A 19,616-nucleotide genomic window follows, 5' to 3' on the forward strand; every position below is an offset into this window, starting at 1 on the left:
AATTTAAAAATTCACATAAATAAAGGAAAAAAAAGCAATTGTACAAAAACCCCTAAAATTCATAAAAAGCAAGATTTTTTTCTCAGCTCTAAATTCTTCACGCCGATTCACGCCGCCGCCGCCGCCGCCGAACATTGCTTACGGCGTGACGCCGCCGACGCCGCCGCCGCCGGTGTAAAAATGGCCTTACGCCGCCGCCGCTCACAAATACTTCGGCGCACAGGTCTATTTCAACATTTGAAAATAAAAAAAATAAAATTTCAAAACTTTAAAAATTTTCCAAATATAAAAATTTTAGAAATTTAAAAATTTAAAAATCTAAAGCTTAAAAATTTAAAGCCAAAAAATAAAAAAAAATTAAAAATTTAAAAATTTAAGAATTTAAAATTTTTAACAAGACCAGGCTGGAGGTGGCTAGGTTCGATTCCAGCAGCAATGTCCCAGTGGGGTATGTAATGCCAATAGGAAACAGAAGAAGCGAGAAGTTAGACGTCTAGCATCTTATTTTTTATTACTTACTTTTCATTTCGCACTTCTTTCTGTGAGAAGTAAGAAATGAGCATCGGGAAGTGAGAAGTGAGACTCCTCATTTTTCCCTCGTGAAAAATGAAAAGTGCGAAGCGAGAAGTGAGAGATGCGAGAAATACACCCAGGTTTTTTTTTACACGGTTTGGTTTTGGTCGTTTAAGACCTTCAGGGTCAATGAAGCAATGAGTTAACCCCACCAAAAAATTCACAAAAAATCAAAGAAAATTCAGGAGGTATTTGAAAAGCTGTAAAAGTTCAGGTTAACCGAGAAATTAACGAATTCCAACCGCGTAAAAAAAAACCTGGGTGTAGAGAAAAGGAAATAAAAAGTGAAATGTCTCACTGCTCACTTTTTGACGTAGGACTTACGTCTTTCTTTACTATACTGGGTGTCATTTAGATTTTTGGAAATCGAGAGCGTTACGCTGGAAGGGAAGATTTTGAACTTTACTAGCGCCTTTATCTTTCGATGGATTTTTGAGATTTATATATCAATCGACTCGGACACTCTCCACCATTTTGCCTATTTCATTGAAACTTAAGATTATTAACGATAAGCTATTGAAAATTTAAATTTTTGTCAAAGCCAGTAAAAATTTCATATATAACCAATCCCGTGCATTCCTAACACGGACATCAGAATGCGGTATGTCACGGACCTTCGGGGGTATCGGAAGATTTTCTTTGTGTATAAAAGTGCCTGCCGTGTGCGAGTCATTACAATTTGTGACAGGAGCGCGTACTGACGTCATTTGGCTCGCGCATTTTTCGTTTCGTTCGTTCGCTGTGTTTACCTACACAGTGACAGCATACAGTCACCAGTGCCATCGGCAGAGCTGCCGGTGGGTATGCAAATATGCATGAAAGAAGTAGGCGCATTTTTTGTCATTCTGTGCTTGATGATGGTCGGATGTAGTGGTGTCGGTTGCGATGGATGCAATCGCCCATCGCATCGCTCGGAGTTCACGACTAGTGGCCGATGATGGCTGAGGCAGCGAGGGCAGCGGAGGTGGATGAAGAAGAATAAAATTAGAGAGATTTTGTCTGCTCATCCAATAGAGGTAATAAACTATAGAGGACGATTGTCGCTGCGGTTCCCTTTGTTATCGTTCCCAAACATGTTGGGTACATATCTGTCAAAACGTACTGATTTTTCCTTCGTTGACATCTAGTGCCCTATCCTCGCCAGCAAAGCACGTTTCACCAGTGACGACAGCGACAATCTTCCTCTATTGTTTATTACCTCTATTGCTCATCCAGGTGATTGGTTTCATAATCCACATGATCCCGGGATGGGTACGAGTCATGTCACATGACTGACCATATGTTAAGTTGTGCTTGGTACTAAACGACACGTACATTAAAACATGGTTATACTATAATAGTTCTGATTCCCCAGCAAAAAAAATCAACTACACTGATGAAAATAAAAATTTGATTCAAATAATTATTTCATTTATTTGCAGTAGGCATTAGCAGCTAAAGATGCACAATCAGCAATAGTGTTAATATCCATTTCAGATTAGGAAATTTCGCTGTATTACATGTAAATGTTTTAGAAAAATTCGCAAAAAATAATTTCCAGAAGAATACTTAAATAAACTTTATCTTATTCTTTGTTTTTCATTTTCTGAGAAATTGAATTATTAAACCCTCCTTAGCCGTGCGGTAAGACGCGCGGCTACAAAGCAAGACCATGCTGAGGGTGACTGGGTTCGATGCCCGGTGCCGGACTAGGCAATTTTCGGTTTGGAAATTGTCTCGACTTCCCTGGTCATAAAATTATCATCGCGTTAGCCTCATGATATACGAATGCAAAAATGGTAACCTGGCTTAGAAACCTCGCAGTTAATAACTGTGGAAGTGCTTAATGAAAAGCTGCGAGACGGCTCTGTCCCAGTGTGGATGTAATGCCAATAAGAAGAAGAAGAACTTGACGTCGACTCGGAGTTAGGAATCAAAACATTAAATAATTTTTCGTTGACGTATTAGCAGTACCTCCTCTATTTTAGTAGGGTTACTGCTCCTTGATTTGTTTCTTATTGTTGTGATTATTTTCAGCATTTTAAGCACGCATGTTAGCAAAAAAAAAAGCAACGAAATAGGTGCTGTATTTCTTTGTTTGGAAAACGGGACAGTTCCCCTTAAATAGCATATTTTGCCTAAGTCTGAAAATTTTATAAATAGAATTTTTAAACTTCAAATACTATCATCGATAAGAAATCTATAAATGCCCTACATTTGCTTGAGTAAATAAGGGCTTAATAGTTAGAAACAAAGCAATTCTAATTATGTATGTAATTATTAGTTTTATTTCCAGAGTTTTTGAATAAACAAATTGCTAATAATTCTACACAGAATGGAAGTTGTCGTTTCCAATGTCAATACCTATAATCAAACTCCATAGATCCAAAAGTTAGAAGTTAAATGTAAATACGTTACGTTTATACAAGTCCTACGTCTACTCGCGGTTATGTTAAAAACATTACCCTTTGCTCGTTTTTTTCTCAATTCACAATTCAAAAGTGAGAAATGACATGTCCCACTTCTCACTTCTGACATTCCATTTCTCACTTCTCAGGGGCTGTCCATAAACCACGTAGACTCTTGAGGGAGGGGAGCGGTTTCGGAAAAGTCTACGATAGTCTACGAAGGGGGATGGGGGGTTTATCAAAAGTCTACGACTCTACGTAGACTTTTTATTTTTTTAAACGATTTATATTTTTCTCCATAAAAATGTAATGAATTTCACTGAAGTAAAAGTCATGGATTTCACCAGGAAATTCTTCTGTGTTGAGCAGAAAAATTCTCCAAAGTATTCTATAAAAACATTCGAAAAAAAATTCAAAATCTTCACTTCTACTAGATTTTTTTTATTGTCGGCAGGAACTTCTTAATAAACTATGGAAATTAAATTATGTCGTACTTCAACGGATTTTTTTTTGAACCTACAAAAAAAAACATTTTGGAACATCCAAGAAAAAGTCTTTGGAATGCTCAAAAGATACTATTTGGAACTTGTAAAGTGGATTCTCCGAAATTTCCGTGAGAAAACCTTCAGAATATCGACTGGAGACATTCTGGGAAGTCCCCGGAAATTTTTTCTCAATTTCGGAAATTCTTCGAAATTTCCATGGATAATAATTCGTAATTTTTTTCGGCAGTTCTAATGCAAATTGTTTGGAATTATCGATGGAAAATCTTCGGAATTTCTAAATAAATTGTTGAAAACTTCCACGAAAAATCATTTGAATTCCCCACCAAAATCTGTTTGAGTTTCCACAACAAAAAAATTGTTTGCAGTTTTTTAATACAGCCTTTGAGCCTTTGTAATTTTCACGAAAATTTATTCGAATTTTTTACGAGAAATTTGCAAAAATTTAATTAAAACTCTCCATAATTTCCACCGAATATTATTAAAAAAATTCTTTGCAAGAAAAATCTTTTAAAAATTAAAAAAAATAAAAATTTAAAAATTTGAAAATTTAAAAATTTAAAAATTTAAAAATTTAAAAATTTAAAAATTTAAAAATTTAAAAATTTAAAAATTTAAAAATTTAAAAATTTAAAAATTTAAAAATTTAAGAATTTAAAAATTTATAAATTTAAAAATTTAAAAATTTAAAAATTTAAAAATCAAAAAATCTAAAATTTTTAAAAAAATCAGATTTAGTGGTTAAAAATTTAAAAATTTTAAAAAAATCAAAAATTTTAAATTTAGTAGCATAAAGAATTTTATAATCAGGACAAATCGCAGTGCTCGAGTGCTAGTGCTCGATCCTCGGGTGCTAGAATCTTGACTTTTTTGAGGCTCCGCATCAAATTCATTCTTTTTTATTTTTTTCAAATCTATCCTCAATAAAACTTACTAAACATGTGTGTCATCATCAAACTACAAATGTTAGAACTATTTATAAAACGCGCAATTGCTATCTAACACTATTTATTCAGTTCATCAATCAAACATTGTTCAATGACAATACTTCGCAACTCCCGGGAACAGCAGCATCTCCTCCCGGTGACTGCTGAAGAATCGCTCGTAATCGCCCCGCAAACACTTGAGATATTGCTTATACACCACCGACTGCGGACTGGTACCCTCCGGCTGGGCATTTCGGCTGTAGCACAGTTCCAACCGATAATCGAACGATTCCCGCGTCTCGCATTGGCCCAGCTGCGCGTACAAGTTATCCATCAGGATGCCTTTCTGCTCGCTGTATACGCCGGTGCAGATCCCGGCGCAGTAAACGGTGCACTCGAACTCGGGAGTGTCCACCACCGGATCGGTGCTCCGATCGCACAGGTTCAGCGAGTGGAGTTTACATTTCTTGGCACACCCCACCAGCTTGTGCATCATTTCGGTTATCGTCAAGGGCTTGAAACTGTTGCTGCAGCTGTGACACCCTGGACCTTTCGGTTCATGCGAATGGAATCTGCTGCATCCGTGCTTGCACTCACCCGAACATTTGTGGCATCTGTGTTCGTGCATCGCATGTTCGTGTTTCGGAAATCTGTGCCCATGGAAGTGGAATATTTTCGGCAGATAGTCCCGCAGGCATCGACAGGCGTAGTAAGCTCGTGGACAGTGATCGTACGGGTCGACGCGCTCCAGCTTCCGACAGACGCAGTCATCCGTGTGTTCTTGTACCGACGGACCTAACCGGGCCTCCAGAAGTGACCAATTCAGTCCGTCCTTGTCGCTCCACACCTGGAACTTACTGGCAACGCACCTAATGAAGCACATTGTGTCCCGATCCTCTGGGAACACAAAGCTAAGGTATTGCTCCAGCCGGCTGGGGCATATCTTCAAGTATTCGACGCACTCCTCTGCTACTTCACGATATTCGTGATGAGCGGAGCTAAGGGAGCCGTTAATTATAATGAGGAGAACTAACCACACTAATTGTTTCATGGTGGATGTGATTGAGAATGCCGAATGAGAAATATGCTTTTATAGAAGGCAATCAGGAAACGGAAGAAACAGGATTTAGTCACGTAGGTGTTGAGAAATAAGGAAGCGCTTGCTGAGGAAATTCAGTTTTTATTGCCTAAATTTAATATATCGGACAAGTTTTACGGGCTTGCTGTGTGACATAGCAGAGTCTTTCGGTTGTGCGAAGCGAACGCGTTGAAGTGCTCTCTGAAGCTGAGATACAGATTTCGATGAGCTACAGTGCAGTGGTGACTGATTAATGGCCGGTTGTTCTCATAATAGAGCCTATCTTTTGATTTGAACTCTTCTATGGGTTTATCAACCTCATGCATTGTAACTTAAGGGTCTTCCAGGTAGATACCTTGGTTATGGAACTTTAGGTGATCTTGAGGAATCCAGAGAATTCGAACACATTTTACTTGTGATTGGAGAAACTTTTCAGCGGTTTACTTTTTGTTTGTGGACAGGCCGGAATGGCTTGGTTCGACTTGTGCATGGCACAGCGGAACAAATAGTAGGCCCGCGAATAATCATCCTAGGGGCCGCATGAAAGCAGCTTTCGTTCAAAGCAGTGGAGCACTTTTTTCAAACCCCTGCCAAAATCAGAGGAATTAGTCATTCATCGTCTTAACTTGTCATCCCAGAAGCCAAGAACCAATTCCAGCGAATCGAATAATGCACATTGTATCACGGTCACTCTGACGTCAATCGAAATTTGCGGTATGCCGATGAGTTCCGCGCAGTTGTCTGTCCCATCAGCGAGCAGGGTCTCGTTTCGAAGCTACTCAGCCGACATGGACAACACTAGCAAAGCCTAAATACCGAAAATATAATTCACAAAAAAAACAGTGTAGATTGATGGCTACATCCAATAAACGCAAAGTTATTTATCAGTGTGCAAGTCTTCTCTAAGCACGTTCCGCTCGAAAACAGCTAACGGGCCAGCGAAATTTATTTGGCAAACCTCTGCTCCACTGACCTTGTTTTCAGTGCAGAACGCAACGGACGGCGGCACGCGCAGCACATGACAATCAATCTGCCAAACAGCCTCTGTCAGCATATTTCACCTGAGCCCTCTCTCTCTCTTCCTTCCTCGCGATGACATTTATTAGCTCATTTTCCGATGCTGCTCCGCCCTGGAAATGCAATCAGTGTTCAATCAAGCGTGATAAGACACGTACCGAACATTTATCATTCGTTTGTGCTTCCGGCGACAACGAGCTGTTTCCAGCCTGAGTTTGGATGCATGCCTGCCTACCGAAAAGCACAACTAGAAACAAAGTTTACTCGAGTGCTTTGCAAACGCTGTCCGGAAATCCGCCGCTATAAATTTGTCCGTTCCTTCCGCCCCCCTACGAGACCAGATTTTATATTGTTTAGCTTGGCTTTATAAAATGATACATACTTTCGAGTAATAAAGGCTCCTCCAGACCTAAGCGATATCATCGACGTGACGGCGATTACTAGTCGCCGCCGCAATTCTATCGTCGGGTCGCTGCCGACAATGTTTCTTTTGCGCTTGCATACCAACGACGACAGAATTTTAGTCGCCAAGCGATCGAATCGCGTCGGGTGTGTATGGGAAACCTTAACCCTTTAATGTTCTATAATTAGAAAAAGGTGAACGGTGACATTTGTCTTGTTATTTGATAAAGTTATGATTGAGTTATCAATCCCGAGAAGATGCAAAAACCGTTACCAAATTGGTCACAATTTTAGAAAAACGAATAATTTGTAGGGTCCAGCACTAGTTTCGTAAGAGCTTACTTTAGCAATGAAGACTCAACAAAAGCGAGAAACAAGCATGGTTTAGTAAAACTATTCACCTGGAAAATCAACAAAAACAATTGAAACGATAACATTATAGTACACCCAAAAAGCTCCAGCATTAAAACAGGCCTCAACAAGAGAAACATAGTACGAGCAACGCTATAGGTTTCAACTGGGCCGTCCCTTGTTTTGCAATAGATCGAAATGGTTTGGTAACTGGAAAATGTTCGTATTAATGAAAGATGAAACCCCTTAAATTTGCAGACCGGTAGATGGACGTTAAGTGGTCCCTCAACGGACCTGAAGTAATAAAAGTAGAGGTCACCCTGCATACAGCTTCGAGCACGCTGCTCTAGTGTACGCGATATGCTGATCTTTAGTAATATGCTTTCGGTAACCCGGACGTGTCATCATAGAGTTTGTTTCGGTAATAATACCCTATAACACTACTAATACTGATGTGAAAACGATTTCTAGGACTGGCTACAAAACACAGTAAGACTTTCGAAACAAGCTACCGAACAAACAAAAGGCAACTCTACGCGATTTCGTTAGCAATCCGGGGTAAATGCAATATCATTCATTTTTATTTGTTAGATGTCTTGGCTGTGCATATGCACAGCTCATGTTTCGAAATGGATAAATTGATATTAAATTTGCGAAAAAGAATCAACGTGCCTTGGAGGGACTCGAACCCACAACCTCCTACTCTCTAGATAGGGGTGATAACGACTACACAACAAGACCACTTAAGGGTCTCGTTTTGCGGAAAAGCTATCAGAATCCGAGTACCAACCTACAGCGGTTAGCTCTTTTTTAAAATTGAATATCTTTTGGATGCTTGATTTTCCCAAACGTCACATGTGCTTTACTGATGTATATTCACAGTCAAGCGAGTCCACATTGTTTATTATCGAGAACATCACACTCTATGCCCCCAACAATGGGCTGGGCGCACTGATGGCTTGTCCGCAAACGTGACCGGTGTATCACGTCTATGTAGAGAGTAGGAGGTTGAGGCTCGAGTCCCTCCATGACACGGGGATTTTTTTTCGCCAATTTTAAATCAATTTGCCTATTTCGAAACATGCACAGCCAAGTTATTTAACAAAAAAAATATTTTCGTAGGTACGGTCAAGTTGCCGAATAATATGCATTTAATTATTCATTTTTTGTAATTTTCTTTCCTTACAAAAGTTAATCACAACATTCCAAAATGAATATCAACGAAAAGTTTCATGTAATGACTCATCGGGGCTGCTGCAGCATATCGATACCTTCGGCTCGTACACTAGAGAAGCGAGCCCGACATTGTATGGAGGGTAACCTCTTCTATTGCTTCAGGTCCGTTGAATCTTAGCGTCTGCCTACCGGTCTGAATATTTTGGGGGTTTCATCCTTCATTAATACGAATATTTTCCAGCTGCGAAACCACTTTTGTAAAATAAGGTACGACCTGCTGGGTATGTTGCTTGAATTGAACGTTAATTGGATGCCATAAAACTCATTTGAATGAGAAAAAAAGTGGAACATGTCCAACTTTTGGAATGGAGTGCAGCTTTCTCCAAAAGCATTTGTAAGAGATGGTTGCGATAATAGAAACTGTGTTACCTTCTCAGTTGATTGGTTTCTGGCGCTATGTCACCCATTCCTGTTCAACTATATCCTGTTCAACTGGTTACGATCCGTGTACGAGGAACGTACGAATCGCAGCTGGACATGTATGACATCAGATGCCGAAGATGTATGACATCAAGCCTGAAACCGGTCAACAGAAATGGTAACTTTTCATTAGAATTGGTACGAATAGAATTGGAATAGCAACCCATGGTGCCCATACAGGTATGATTTACGATCTAGATATGTCCAACTCGGATGTTCAAAGTTCATAAAATGATTCAGAGTTCAGACCAATTGATCTACCATGTCGACTGGGCTCAAAACAAAACCAATATCAACCCATACAGATTTCCTTTTCTACTGTATTATTGTATTCCCTAACATCGACCGAACCGTGAGTCTTTCGGTTCCCAAAAACTAACACTATGTAGGGGAACGGTTCGCCACTTCATCTCATAGCTCCTATTTCCATCCCATCAAAAACAATGCAATGGAAATGAATTTGGTTTGTTTATTATTTTTGTGATTTTTTTCAGCAGTGAGCACGCATGTTGACAAAAAGAAGCGACGAATTTGGTTCCGTATTTCTTTGTTTAGCGTTGAGATTGATATATGTACAGTGAGATGGAGATCGGAACAGTTCCCCTATAAGAATACAGAAATGTAATATCAAACATGATCTCGTCTCCGTAAAGCTTCACGGCAATTGAGCCCATACAGACTCTTAGAGGCCATGCGCATAATTTACGATCTAGATATGTCCAAACCGCATGTTCCAAGTTTTCTAAATATTGTTTTTTTAACCTTTTGTTTATTTTGGAGGCTCAATTGCCGTGAAGCGTAACGGATCCGAAATCAAGTTTAACAATTCATTTCTTAAATCTTATACATAATGTTAGTTTTGGGGAACCAAAATTTTCTTAATAATTCTGGAGTTTAGAGAAATTACTCTACCAAGCCAACTGAGATCGGTACCTAATCAATAGCAAGCCATATTCTCCACACAGGCCCTCAGAGGCCATGTGCATGATTTACGTTTTGGATAAGTCCAAACCGTTTGTTTTAAGTTCTCCAAATCTTTCTGGACAGTTTGTCTACCAAGACAACTGGGCTCGATACAAAATAAATTGCAACCCATGGTGTCCATACAGACCCTTAAAGGCCGCGTGCGCATGATTTACGATTTAGATATGTCCAAATCGGTTGCTTTTTATCTATTTCATTTATTTGACAGGCTCAGGCGTGTATAACACTTAACGGGGCCGAGATCATTTTTGATATTGACAATTGATATCATTATTATTTACAGTTAGTTTGAGGGAAGGGACAAAGACCAAGATACTCGTGGCGACTCAACGTTAGATTGCGTAGTTTGAGGATGGACAGGTTTGGGATTTAGGTTTGAGGTATTTCAGCTACTCATCCGGGTGTTTGACATCATGACTGGTTTGGCGTAGTGTCGTGCGTGGTTCTTCAGGGAGCATCTTCCGGATGGCCAGAGCTTAATGGTGCACGGAAAAATAAGACAGAGGCAAGAAAAAAAAACTGAGAAAAAATGAAGTATTAGACTTTGATGTTAGACGAGCAAAGAAAGGCATAGTTGGCCTGCAAATAAATCACACCGCGATCTCCCAAACACCTCTTACTTCCCGGAAGGTACCCAACTTCCCGGAAAGGTATCCAACAGTTGATCTCTGGAGGCGTCATTTTCCGTGCAATACCAAACTACGCGATCAATGTCATCGTAACCGGTTCCACACCTATACAGATTGCTATCAACCAGGTGTATAAAGATATGCGTTTAGTGAATAGTGATTGGACATAAGTCTCGACATCGTGCGAAAGAAGCCTTTCAGGTACATTGATTTAACGTACAGGTTTGTGTTTTTCAGCTCGATCCTGCAAAAACTATGTCCTAAAAATAGAACTAAAAATGTGTTGGAATATTTTTTTCGGAAGCCTTAAGCCGTCCAAACTGTTCTGTAGTACATATTTTGAAATGCATCAGAAAATATCTCTAGAAATAAAATGTCCAAAGCTGATAATATGTCCAAAATATCTGTGTCATCAGAAGACATGAAATTATAGAGTTATGAATTAACTTAACCTATTTCAGGGTCTCCAAAACGGCCTGGAGTTCAGAACATACGATCTACACGATCAACCATGCCTCGAATGATGTATTCATAAATCGCTAAACATCCCAGCAGGTCCATTGAGCCGATAAGATTTCACTCATTACTTTTAGAAACTACTACAGGCCTTTTTGGTTCTCCAACATGTCAATACGTGCATCGCTAAACATCACAGCAAGTTAATTGAGCCGATACTATTTCATTTATAACTTTCACGAGCTTCAATAGGCCCTTCATGATTCGATGTTCTTCGACTAGTGGAAGTAATTGATGCCTTACTAAATTATTTCCCCGGCCCCGGGCCCCCACAAATCTTATGTACAAAAACCAACCTTTTTGTACATTTTGGGGCCCCCTCAAGCTGCCGGCTCCTTCATGCTCAATCCGGCCCTATTAAACAGGATCGGGGTTATACCGACTATAAGGACACTACAAAAGTCTCGATTAATCCGGTAGATATCGTTAGTTGAACTCAGGGCCGGATTTAGCCGAAAGGGGGCCCCGGGGCCGACGGTATGTGGGGGCCCCAAAGTGTTGGTTTTTGTTGGTTGGTTTTTGTACATAAGATTTGTGGGGGACCGGGGCCACGGCCCTCGGCCCTAGTTGAACTCCAGAACGTTTAGGAGTACAATGAGCATCTCGTATTCAAGAAAATTGGGTTTGCATGATGCGTATATGCCCATTAAACTGCATTGGGTGAATACTGACAATGAGGACATTGGCCAAAGCCTTGATTGATCCGATAGATACCGTGAGCTGAACTCGAGAACGTTTTGGAGTACCTTGAGTATCTCGTATTCCTGAAAATTAATCATAGGCATAACGTTCAGGATGGCTCAACTTGTCTCAGTATTCAGAACTATCAAGCAATGTGATTTAGGATTCAAACATGCCATATTTATTTGCATGCTCTCCGAAGCGAAATCTCCCCAAGGTTTCGGATATCTGGGTCTTCAGGGTACAGTCAAACTTGAGCCTGGAAAGGTGAACAGTTTTGCTGAATAAAGTGGTGACCTATCTCTCTTCTGTGATTTTACACAGCCAATCTAAAACGCTGGGCATATATGACCAATCCGTCCTGAAAGGGTTTAAAAAAAATCGAATTACATTCTTTATGCTTATTGATGGAGTCCAGGTAACATTTTCGATAACTAGAAATTAATTACAGATGCAAAAAATCAATGGTATTCAATTCTCCAGGAAACTTTGTTTACGATTTATATGCAACAAATTAGGCTGACAATGAAAAAGACAATTTGGGTCAATTATGCGTTCAATGCGACAGCAGATTCAACATTGGAATTATTCGAAATGTGTTGCCACATAAATTTAAATCCGAATGACAATTGTAGCTCACAGGAGAAACTCCATCCAAACTCACGCACAAATTCCATTGTTCGAGCCGTCCGCCCTCCCAAGATCCAATAAGACGATAACACGCCATAGTAAAGAGTCATAAAACATGCAGGATAACAGTCGGAGATAACAAGACACTGACTGCATGGATACCTGCTGGCATTTCGTGCTTTGGCTTCCCACACTCGAGTCGAACAACATCTTACTCTGAAACATTCAGAATGTGTCGGTCTCTACGTCTATCCGCGCTCTCGTCCAAAGAGTTGAGGATTACCTTCTGCCTCCGTCCTCGTCAGCTGTTTGGAGAATTAGTCGAGTTAGTCAGCATTGTATGTACGTACACATGTACTAGAGAGGTGGATGGCGTTTGTCTCGTACATCAGGATTTTACGCTTGTCCGACCTTGGATACCTTGATATTTATTTATTTGAGCTCTCGTCTCAAGTCTGCTGGAGGAGTCTTCTCTGCCGGCCGGAGTGTGCCTTGCTTACATTTTGAACAGGGGGCTTAGGGTAGATGTCAGGTGAATGTAAATTTGGCAGGTCACCCAGTGTTCCTATACTAAGACAGTAATTGCGTGAATATTTTGAGATTTTTATGGGGAAAATCGTTGTAGCAAACAAAATGAAGGGAATTTTATGTCCTTAATGAGTTTCAAGAACATTATAAATCAATACGCTTAGAAAACATCGAAATCGTAAAAAAAAATACAATCATTTTCGCCGTGAATAGCTTTGTTTAAGAACATATTTGAAAGTTATGTTGGCAATGCTCGCAATGATGGCCATGTCAAGAATCATTTTTTTTATTAACATTAACAAACATTACCAAAGAATCAATTAAAAACTAATGAATTCATTTGGTATTTCGGATGTACTTGAAGAGTTTTCCAGAAAATGGTCCTAGAAGAAAAGGGGTCGAGGCAACTATCAATCGTTGATTGGTTGGTGGATTCGATATGCAAAACACAAGGCAATTTCGTTCTTGAATTGGAGAACATCCATCATATTCCGTAATGTTTAAGACACAACGAAGCTACTATTAAAAAAAAAACAAAACGCAAATTCTACTAAGCATATTTTTTTCTAAAGATTCTAGACAGAAACCTACATTTCTGGAGAGTCAATAGCGCTATTCCATTCAGTATTCAAGAGGGGGTCAAACGCAAAGGGGTGTAAGTGACAAAAAGTTAGTTTCGAGAAAAACGGGTGCAAAGTTTTTCAATATTTTTTCGCTCCATACAAATTGTAGGGAAGCTCAAAAAATTACTAAGTTTCTGTGAATTTTCAATTTTTTTCTAAACAATGTACAATCTATATCAACATATTGCCGCAAAGCTTGAAAACCAAAGCATTTTTCTCTGTGGTCAATTCAGTTTTGACCAAAATGTCACTTACACCCCTCTGCTTCTAAACCCCTGAATTAGTATCGTTGTACCAATATTTCAGTCACAAACTTGTGTTTTGATTCGATCATACAATATTTTGCGTCGGATGAAATTTTCACTGCATTGAAATCAAGCTGTTATCGTAAGTCTTCTGGATTCGAGGGGTTTTCGAAGGAGATTTATCAAAAAATCAATGCATTGAATGTTCGTGAAAAAAGGAATTTTTCAATGATGTCATTGTACGGTATGACAAAGAAAGGTCTAGACCAAGATGAATACACCACTAGGTGTTCCAATCTGCCAAATTTACGATTCAGCCATCTTGGATTTTAGTATGGGAGAGCCAGCCGGTTTGTTTATGTTTTGCACCGAAAATGAATTTTTCACCCCCGCCTTCTTCTTGTCCATTATTTGGTCAGATTGAAACACCTAGCTGTGTATTCATCTTGGTCTAGACAAAGCCAAAGAAAATAGCAGAACACTTTCTAAAGGTCGGAAAAGAAATGTCGTTTGGCCGAACGGGTTTCAGCCTGCTAAGGCAAACGGCAGGTAAGAAATATAAGTATTTTTTCTTGAAATTAATTAAAATTTACCTAATATTTAGTTTAAATATAGTTCATTTTGAGTAGGAATTCATTAAAGTTAGGTAAATTTCACTTTACTTTTGTAAACATGAAATTACTAAATCGTTGGTTTCCCACTCTCAAATATCCTTGTTGAGAAGTTTTGCTCGTCATTTTATGACAACAAAGAAAGGAGGAAGTGAGACGCAAGAGAAAAAATTACCTAAAATTAGGTAGGGGAACAATTCGGCACTTCATCCCATAGCTCCTATTTCCATCTCATGCTGTATTTCTTTGTTGTGCGATGAGTTGAATATATGTTCAGTGAGAGGGAAAACGGAACAGTTCCCCTACTTTTTCCTATTACCTATAGTAAATATGTTATCCAAAAATTGAATTGCTTTTCCCAATTTTGACAACTTATGGAAAGTAAACAAAGTTTAAGTAAAGAAAAGTAAAGGAAGAAGTAAAGGAAGAAGAAAGTAAACAAAATCGTGTGAATTTTGAAAACGTCATAAGTCCTAAAGAGAGGCTGTCTCTGTTTACTTTCTCTTTCGATTATTACGAAGCCATACTAACATTTACATCGGATATTTTCACCGAGTTCTGAATTAAAAAGCTTTGTCTAACATGCTGAGGTGGAAATGTTGTAATTAATGAAAAACTAGCTTCGATATTAGCGAAAGAGAGCGAAATGAAAGAGAGTCTCTCATTCGGACATACGACGTTTTCAAAAATCATGCTAGAATGTTCAAATTCAGAGCCAACTTTGATTGTACGTGAAATTAGCAGAAAATGGGTGAGAGCTCGTACACTTATTTGACGTTTTGACTCAAATCCCGAACATGACTCATATTCCGAACACTTGCGTTTTAGTGCATTAAAACTAGAAATTCCATTAGTTTTCAGTTCTGGGGATCAGGAGGATCAAGATTACAAATGAATTCAAGATCCACCGTGCTCGGTTTATGCTGCTGAGCTGGCAGCAATTAACTCCGCTTTGGGGATAATTTACAATCAGGCCGTAGACCATTATTTAATTTTCTCGGATAGCCTTAATTCTATCGAAGCTCTCCGGTCGATGAAACCAGTTAAGCACGCATCTTACTTTCTTACAAACATAATGATGCAGATGCGTGATTTGGTCAAAAGATCATTCAAAATTACCTTTGTATTAGGCTGACCAGATAATTTCGGTGAAAAAACGAAACAAACACCACCATAGCATTATATTGTATTAAGTTAGTTGTGGAAAATTAGGTACTCAACTACAAATATTTCACTCTTCAAAAGGACGCGGATATTTAAAATAAAGTAGATTTTTGAAATTTTATTTTGATCTACTCTTAAATATGCATTAAGGATGTTATTTTTGAACAATTTCAAAAACTTTTTCAATTCTGAACCATTGAAAATAACAAGACGTCCCCTGCCTAAAGTTTTAAGAAAATGTCTGTATCATGAATATAAGTGGGAAAAAAATCTGCGGATAAGAATAACAAGAATCCAAACAAGGAAGGCACATTAATCAAATGTAATTTTAATTATTTCCATGAATGATGAATAAATGTCGCATAAGAATAAATGTCAAATCTAACAATTCACAGCCCTTCTTGATCGAAATTGATTCAAATGATGCTTAAAGCAGCCTCACACCTTGGGAATCTTGTCTTTTTATTTTGTTCCCATGTGCTTCCACAAAGGCGAGACTCAACCAGACTCAGTCTGGTCTACAACTCTCGGAGATTTCCGCTGGATTGTATTTTAAATCGGGCCGAATTTCTAATTTTTCATAACGGAATATCATAATAAATCCCGTCCACACTCATGGGAGCGTAATTTGCGGACAAGCTCCTGATGTGTAAACTAGCTTTAAAGTATGTGATGACCCTAGTCTTAAATCCGACCAAATTTTCCCTCGGTTTGAAACTGCCTTAAACTCGATTTTGTTTAATAGATTTTTAAATTATTTTTTCATGTCGCCTTTTTTTACAGTGGATGATTTTGAAATATAAAGAAAGACTTTGAATGATTCTTAATGTTTCGAAAAGAATAAAATTATTGAAAAATATGACAAAAAATCAATTTTCTACTTTGGAAGATTTAAAAAAAGAATAATTGAAAATGAACATTTGATTTTAGATTTTCAAAATAATTGCCAAAAATAATGAATTTATTTGAATATTTTGGAGCTTCCAAAGGGAAGAATCAATAAAAATACGGGACAAATTGAGGATTTTTTACATTACGACGGGACAACACAATAAAGTCTAAAAAACGGGACTGTCCCGTTAAATACGGTTCGTATGGTCAGCCTACTTTGTATGGGTCCCATCCCATTGCCTAAACTGTGGCAATGGAAAGGCGGACTCGCTAGCAAAGGTGGGCACACAGGAAGGTGAAGTTTATGTTAGACAAATCTCGAACAACGAGTTTTTCCCGTTAGTCCTGAACGTGATGCAAACCGAACTTTCTTGAATATGAAATGCTCAAGGTACTCAAAATCGTTCAGGAGTCTAACCCATCAGATCAATCAAGGCTTTTCCAATGTCGTGGAAGGGTCGTTTGGTCGAAACCCATTTGGCCGAATGCCACTAAGCCCGAAAGCGTCGTTTGGCCGAAAGGGTCATATGGCCGAAAGGGTTATTAGGTCGAAAGGGTCATTTGGCTGAAAGAGTCATTAGGCCGAACGGGTCTTTTGGCGAAAGTGTCATTTGGCCGAAAGGGTCATTAGGCCCAAAGGGTCATTTGGTCGAAACGGTCGTCTCAATACTCACTTCGCGCTTCTCACTTTTTATCATTTTTTTACACTGAGAAGTGAGAAATGAAGAATGAGAATTGAGACGTCTCTCTTAATTTCTCACTTTGCAAATGATATAGTCGGCCAAATTTCTTATTCGACCAAATGTCCTATTCGGCCAAATGACTATTTCGACCAAATGACCAACCCAAGCAGCACGCGCAACATCTTTCAAATAGGTGTTTGTTCCTAATAAATTTCATTGAAGACACTGGCAATACATCGAGTCACATTAAAGCCACTTTCCAGTTTCAGAAAATCACAATGTTTCATTTCCGTTTATGTGGCGTCGCAATATTCTACCCATCTGACTTCTTGCGTGGTTTAAAGTTCGATGTGTTTCATATCAGAAACAAAACAGATAAGTTGCAGAATTAATAACACTTCGGTCCATTGCTGTTACGACAATGTTTCTAATATGTTGCAAAACACTTCGAGCTCAGCTGAGCAGTATTTTATTTTTGACAGTCCCCTGCATGTTCCGTATAAGGTACAATGAAGTTACAAATTACTTTGTTGTTTATGTAGTGCACTTGTAGCAGAATCTCCAAATAGAATTGTTGGTGTGATGGTTATAGTAGCAGGTTGCAAATCTCAAGGTCCATGGTTCGATTCCCGGTTGGTTTTTGTGTTTTTATTTTCATTGTAGCCGCAAGATGTTGCAAATAGGCTCCACCTCTTGCGCTTTTTGTGTCACAAAGGAGTTCCAAATACGACGCGTTGTGCATAAGTCAGACCTTTAGTAAGTCACACCACAGTTGTTGTTACTCACTGAGAAACAAGAGGTGTTGCTTGGGAATTCGGTCAAACGACCCTTTCGGCCGAATGGCCCTTTCGACCAAATGACCCTTTCGGCCAAACGACCGTTTCGTCCAAATGACCCTTTGGGCCTAATCACCCTTTCAGCCAAATGACCCTTTCGGTCTGATGACCCTTTCGGCCAAATGACCCTGTCGACCAAATTACCCATTCGGCCAAATAACTTTCGGCCTAATGGTCTGTTCGGCCAAACAACTTTCGCCCTAGTGGCATTCGGCCGAATGGGTTTCGGCCAAAGACCCTTCCCCCATTGGGACCCCCCTTATCGTTGATATACACCCAATATGATTCAACAAGCATATACGCGTCATGCAAATCCAACTTTCTTGAATACAGGATGCTCAAGGAACTCCAAAAAGTTCTGGAGTTCAGCCCACGGTATCTATCAGATCAATCAAAGCTTTTGCAATGTACTTATCCTCGCTATACACCCAATCTGGTTTAATAAGCATATGCACATCATGAAAAGCATATTTTCTTGAATACGAGATGCTCATGGTACTCCAAAACGTTTTGGAGTTCAGCTCATTGTATCTACCAGATCAATCAAGGCTTCAGTAATGTCCACATCGTCAGTACAGGCACTCCCGAAATTCGGCTCAATAAGCATATACGCGTCATGCAAATTCAATCTTCTTGAATACGGGATGCTCAAGGTCCAAAATGCTAATATATAATATATAATAATAATTCATTGGCATGGAGCAATCCGCACAAAATCTTAAGTTGTACAAGCCTGGATATGGTACGAGAATGGAATCACTTTCCGTTATCACAGATATTGGTTTCGGACTAATCACTATCTCTTAGATGGAAGCAATGCACTTTCCAATAGTCGAGATCTGTCATGGCCACGTCCTAAGCCTAAGAACAGGGTCAGTTAATATATCAAGAATTTCAAAATTCAATAATTTACACTTATCCTATACCTCCAACTGGCGATCGCGTTTAGGATACAACCATCTCCTTTTTTAAATTTGGTTCATGAACGAATAGCTCGTTTAAAAATAGCTCATGGCAGTGCATTCCATGAAATAACGTATATCGTATGAAATCTCTCAATCAAGTTCAAACTCCTTCATTTCCATCATTATTTATATTCTCCAGAAATTCTTCCGCTATATCAGCGCCTGTAGGGACGCAAACATCGCACCGGCCAGATCAAAGTAGGCCGAATGATGCCGCCGCCGTCGATCGGTGTTTGAAAACAACGTTGTCGTGCATTCAGATTGCTTTGATTGCTGTTTAATTGATATTTGCTTCCATTAGCATTTTTCTAGAATAAACACGTAAACTAGGATGAACGGAGCGATAGTGATTATAACGCCGACTGCCCTTTGGTTTATTTCCCTATGATCACGGTTCTCTGGTGAAGAGAAACTTTCCCCTTCGGAACTGGGTGAGGATTGCTTATCTTTGTAGGTTAGTGGAAACGACGACAATCTAATTGATTATGAGGCGCTGATGTTTCCTAGTTTCATAATCCTCCTCTCATTACTTTGTTGGATTAGGATGCACGTGATTTTAGTTATACGTTTCATTTGGTTAGGAAACTCACATTTTTTTATTCCTTTTTTGCTGATTTCAGCATTTTACGTTTTCCGTTACATTAGCGTGTATAATACTGATACACTACTTATACACTAAATCTCATATTCAACCAGCAGCGGATGGCAGATTTTAATATAGTTCCTTTCAGAAACTG

The 19,616-nt window shown here is 39.0% G+C and overlaps 2 protein-coding genes across 7 annotated transcripts in view; both read right to left on the bottom strand.

Annotated features, from left to right (window-relative positions):
• LOC134227195 (low-density lipoprotein receptor-like) overlaps positions 1 to 19,616 on the bottom strand; it is a 1,220,229-nt gene that overhangs the window by 709,900 nt on the left and 490,713 nt on the right. The gene's annotated exons all lie outside the window — the stretch shown is intronic.
• On the bottom strand, positions 4,499 to 5,440 carry LOC134227651 (uncharacterized). Its single transcript, XM_062709303.1, has one exon. The coding sequence runs from the start codon at positions 5,438 to 5,440 to the stop codon at positions 4,499 to 4,501; it is 942 nt and encodes a 313-aa protein (XP_062565287.1).

The sequence above is a fragment of the Armigeres subalbatus genome, chromosome 3 (assembly GCF_024139115.2).
Source record: "Armigeres subalbatus isolate Guangzhou_Male chromosome 3, GZ_Asu_2, whole genome shotgun sequence".
In the NCBI taxonomy this organism is placed as follows: domain Eukaryota; kingdom Metazoa; phylum Arthropoda; class Insecta; order Diptera; family Culicidae; genus Armigeres; species Armigeres subalbatus.

Excerpts from the sequence above, each read along its gene's own strand:
- LOC134227651 (XM_062709303.1), bottom strand. The coding sequence starts at position 5,440 with ATGAAACAATTAGTGTGGTTAGTTCTCCTCATTATAATTAACGGCTCC.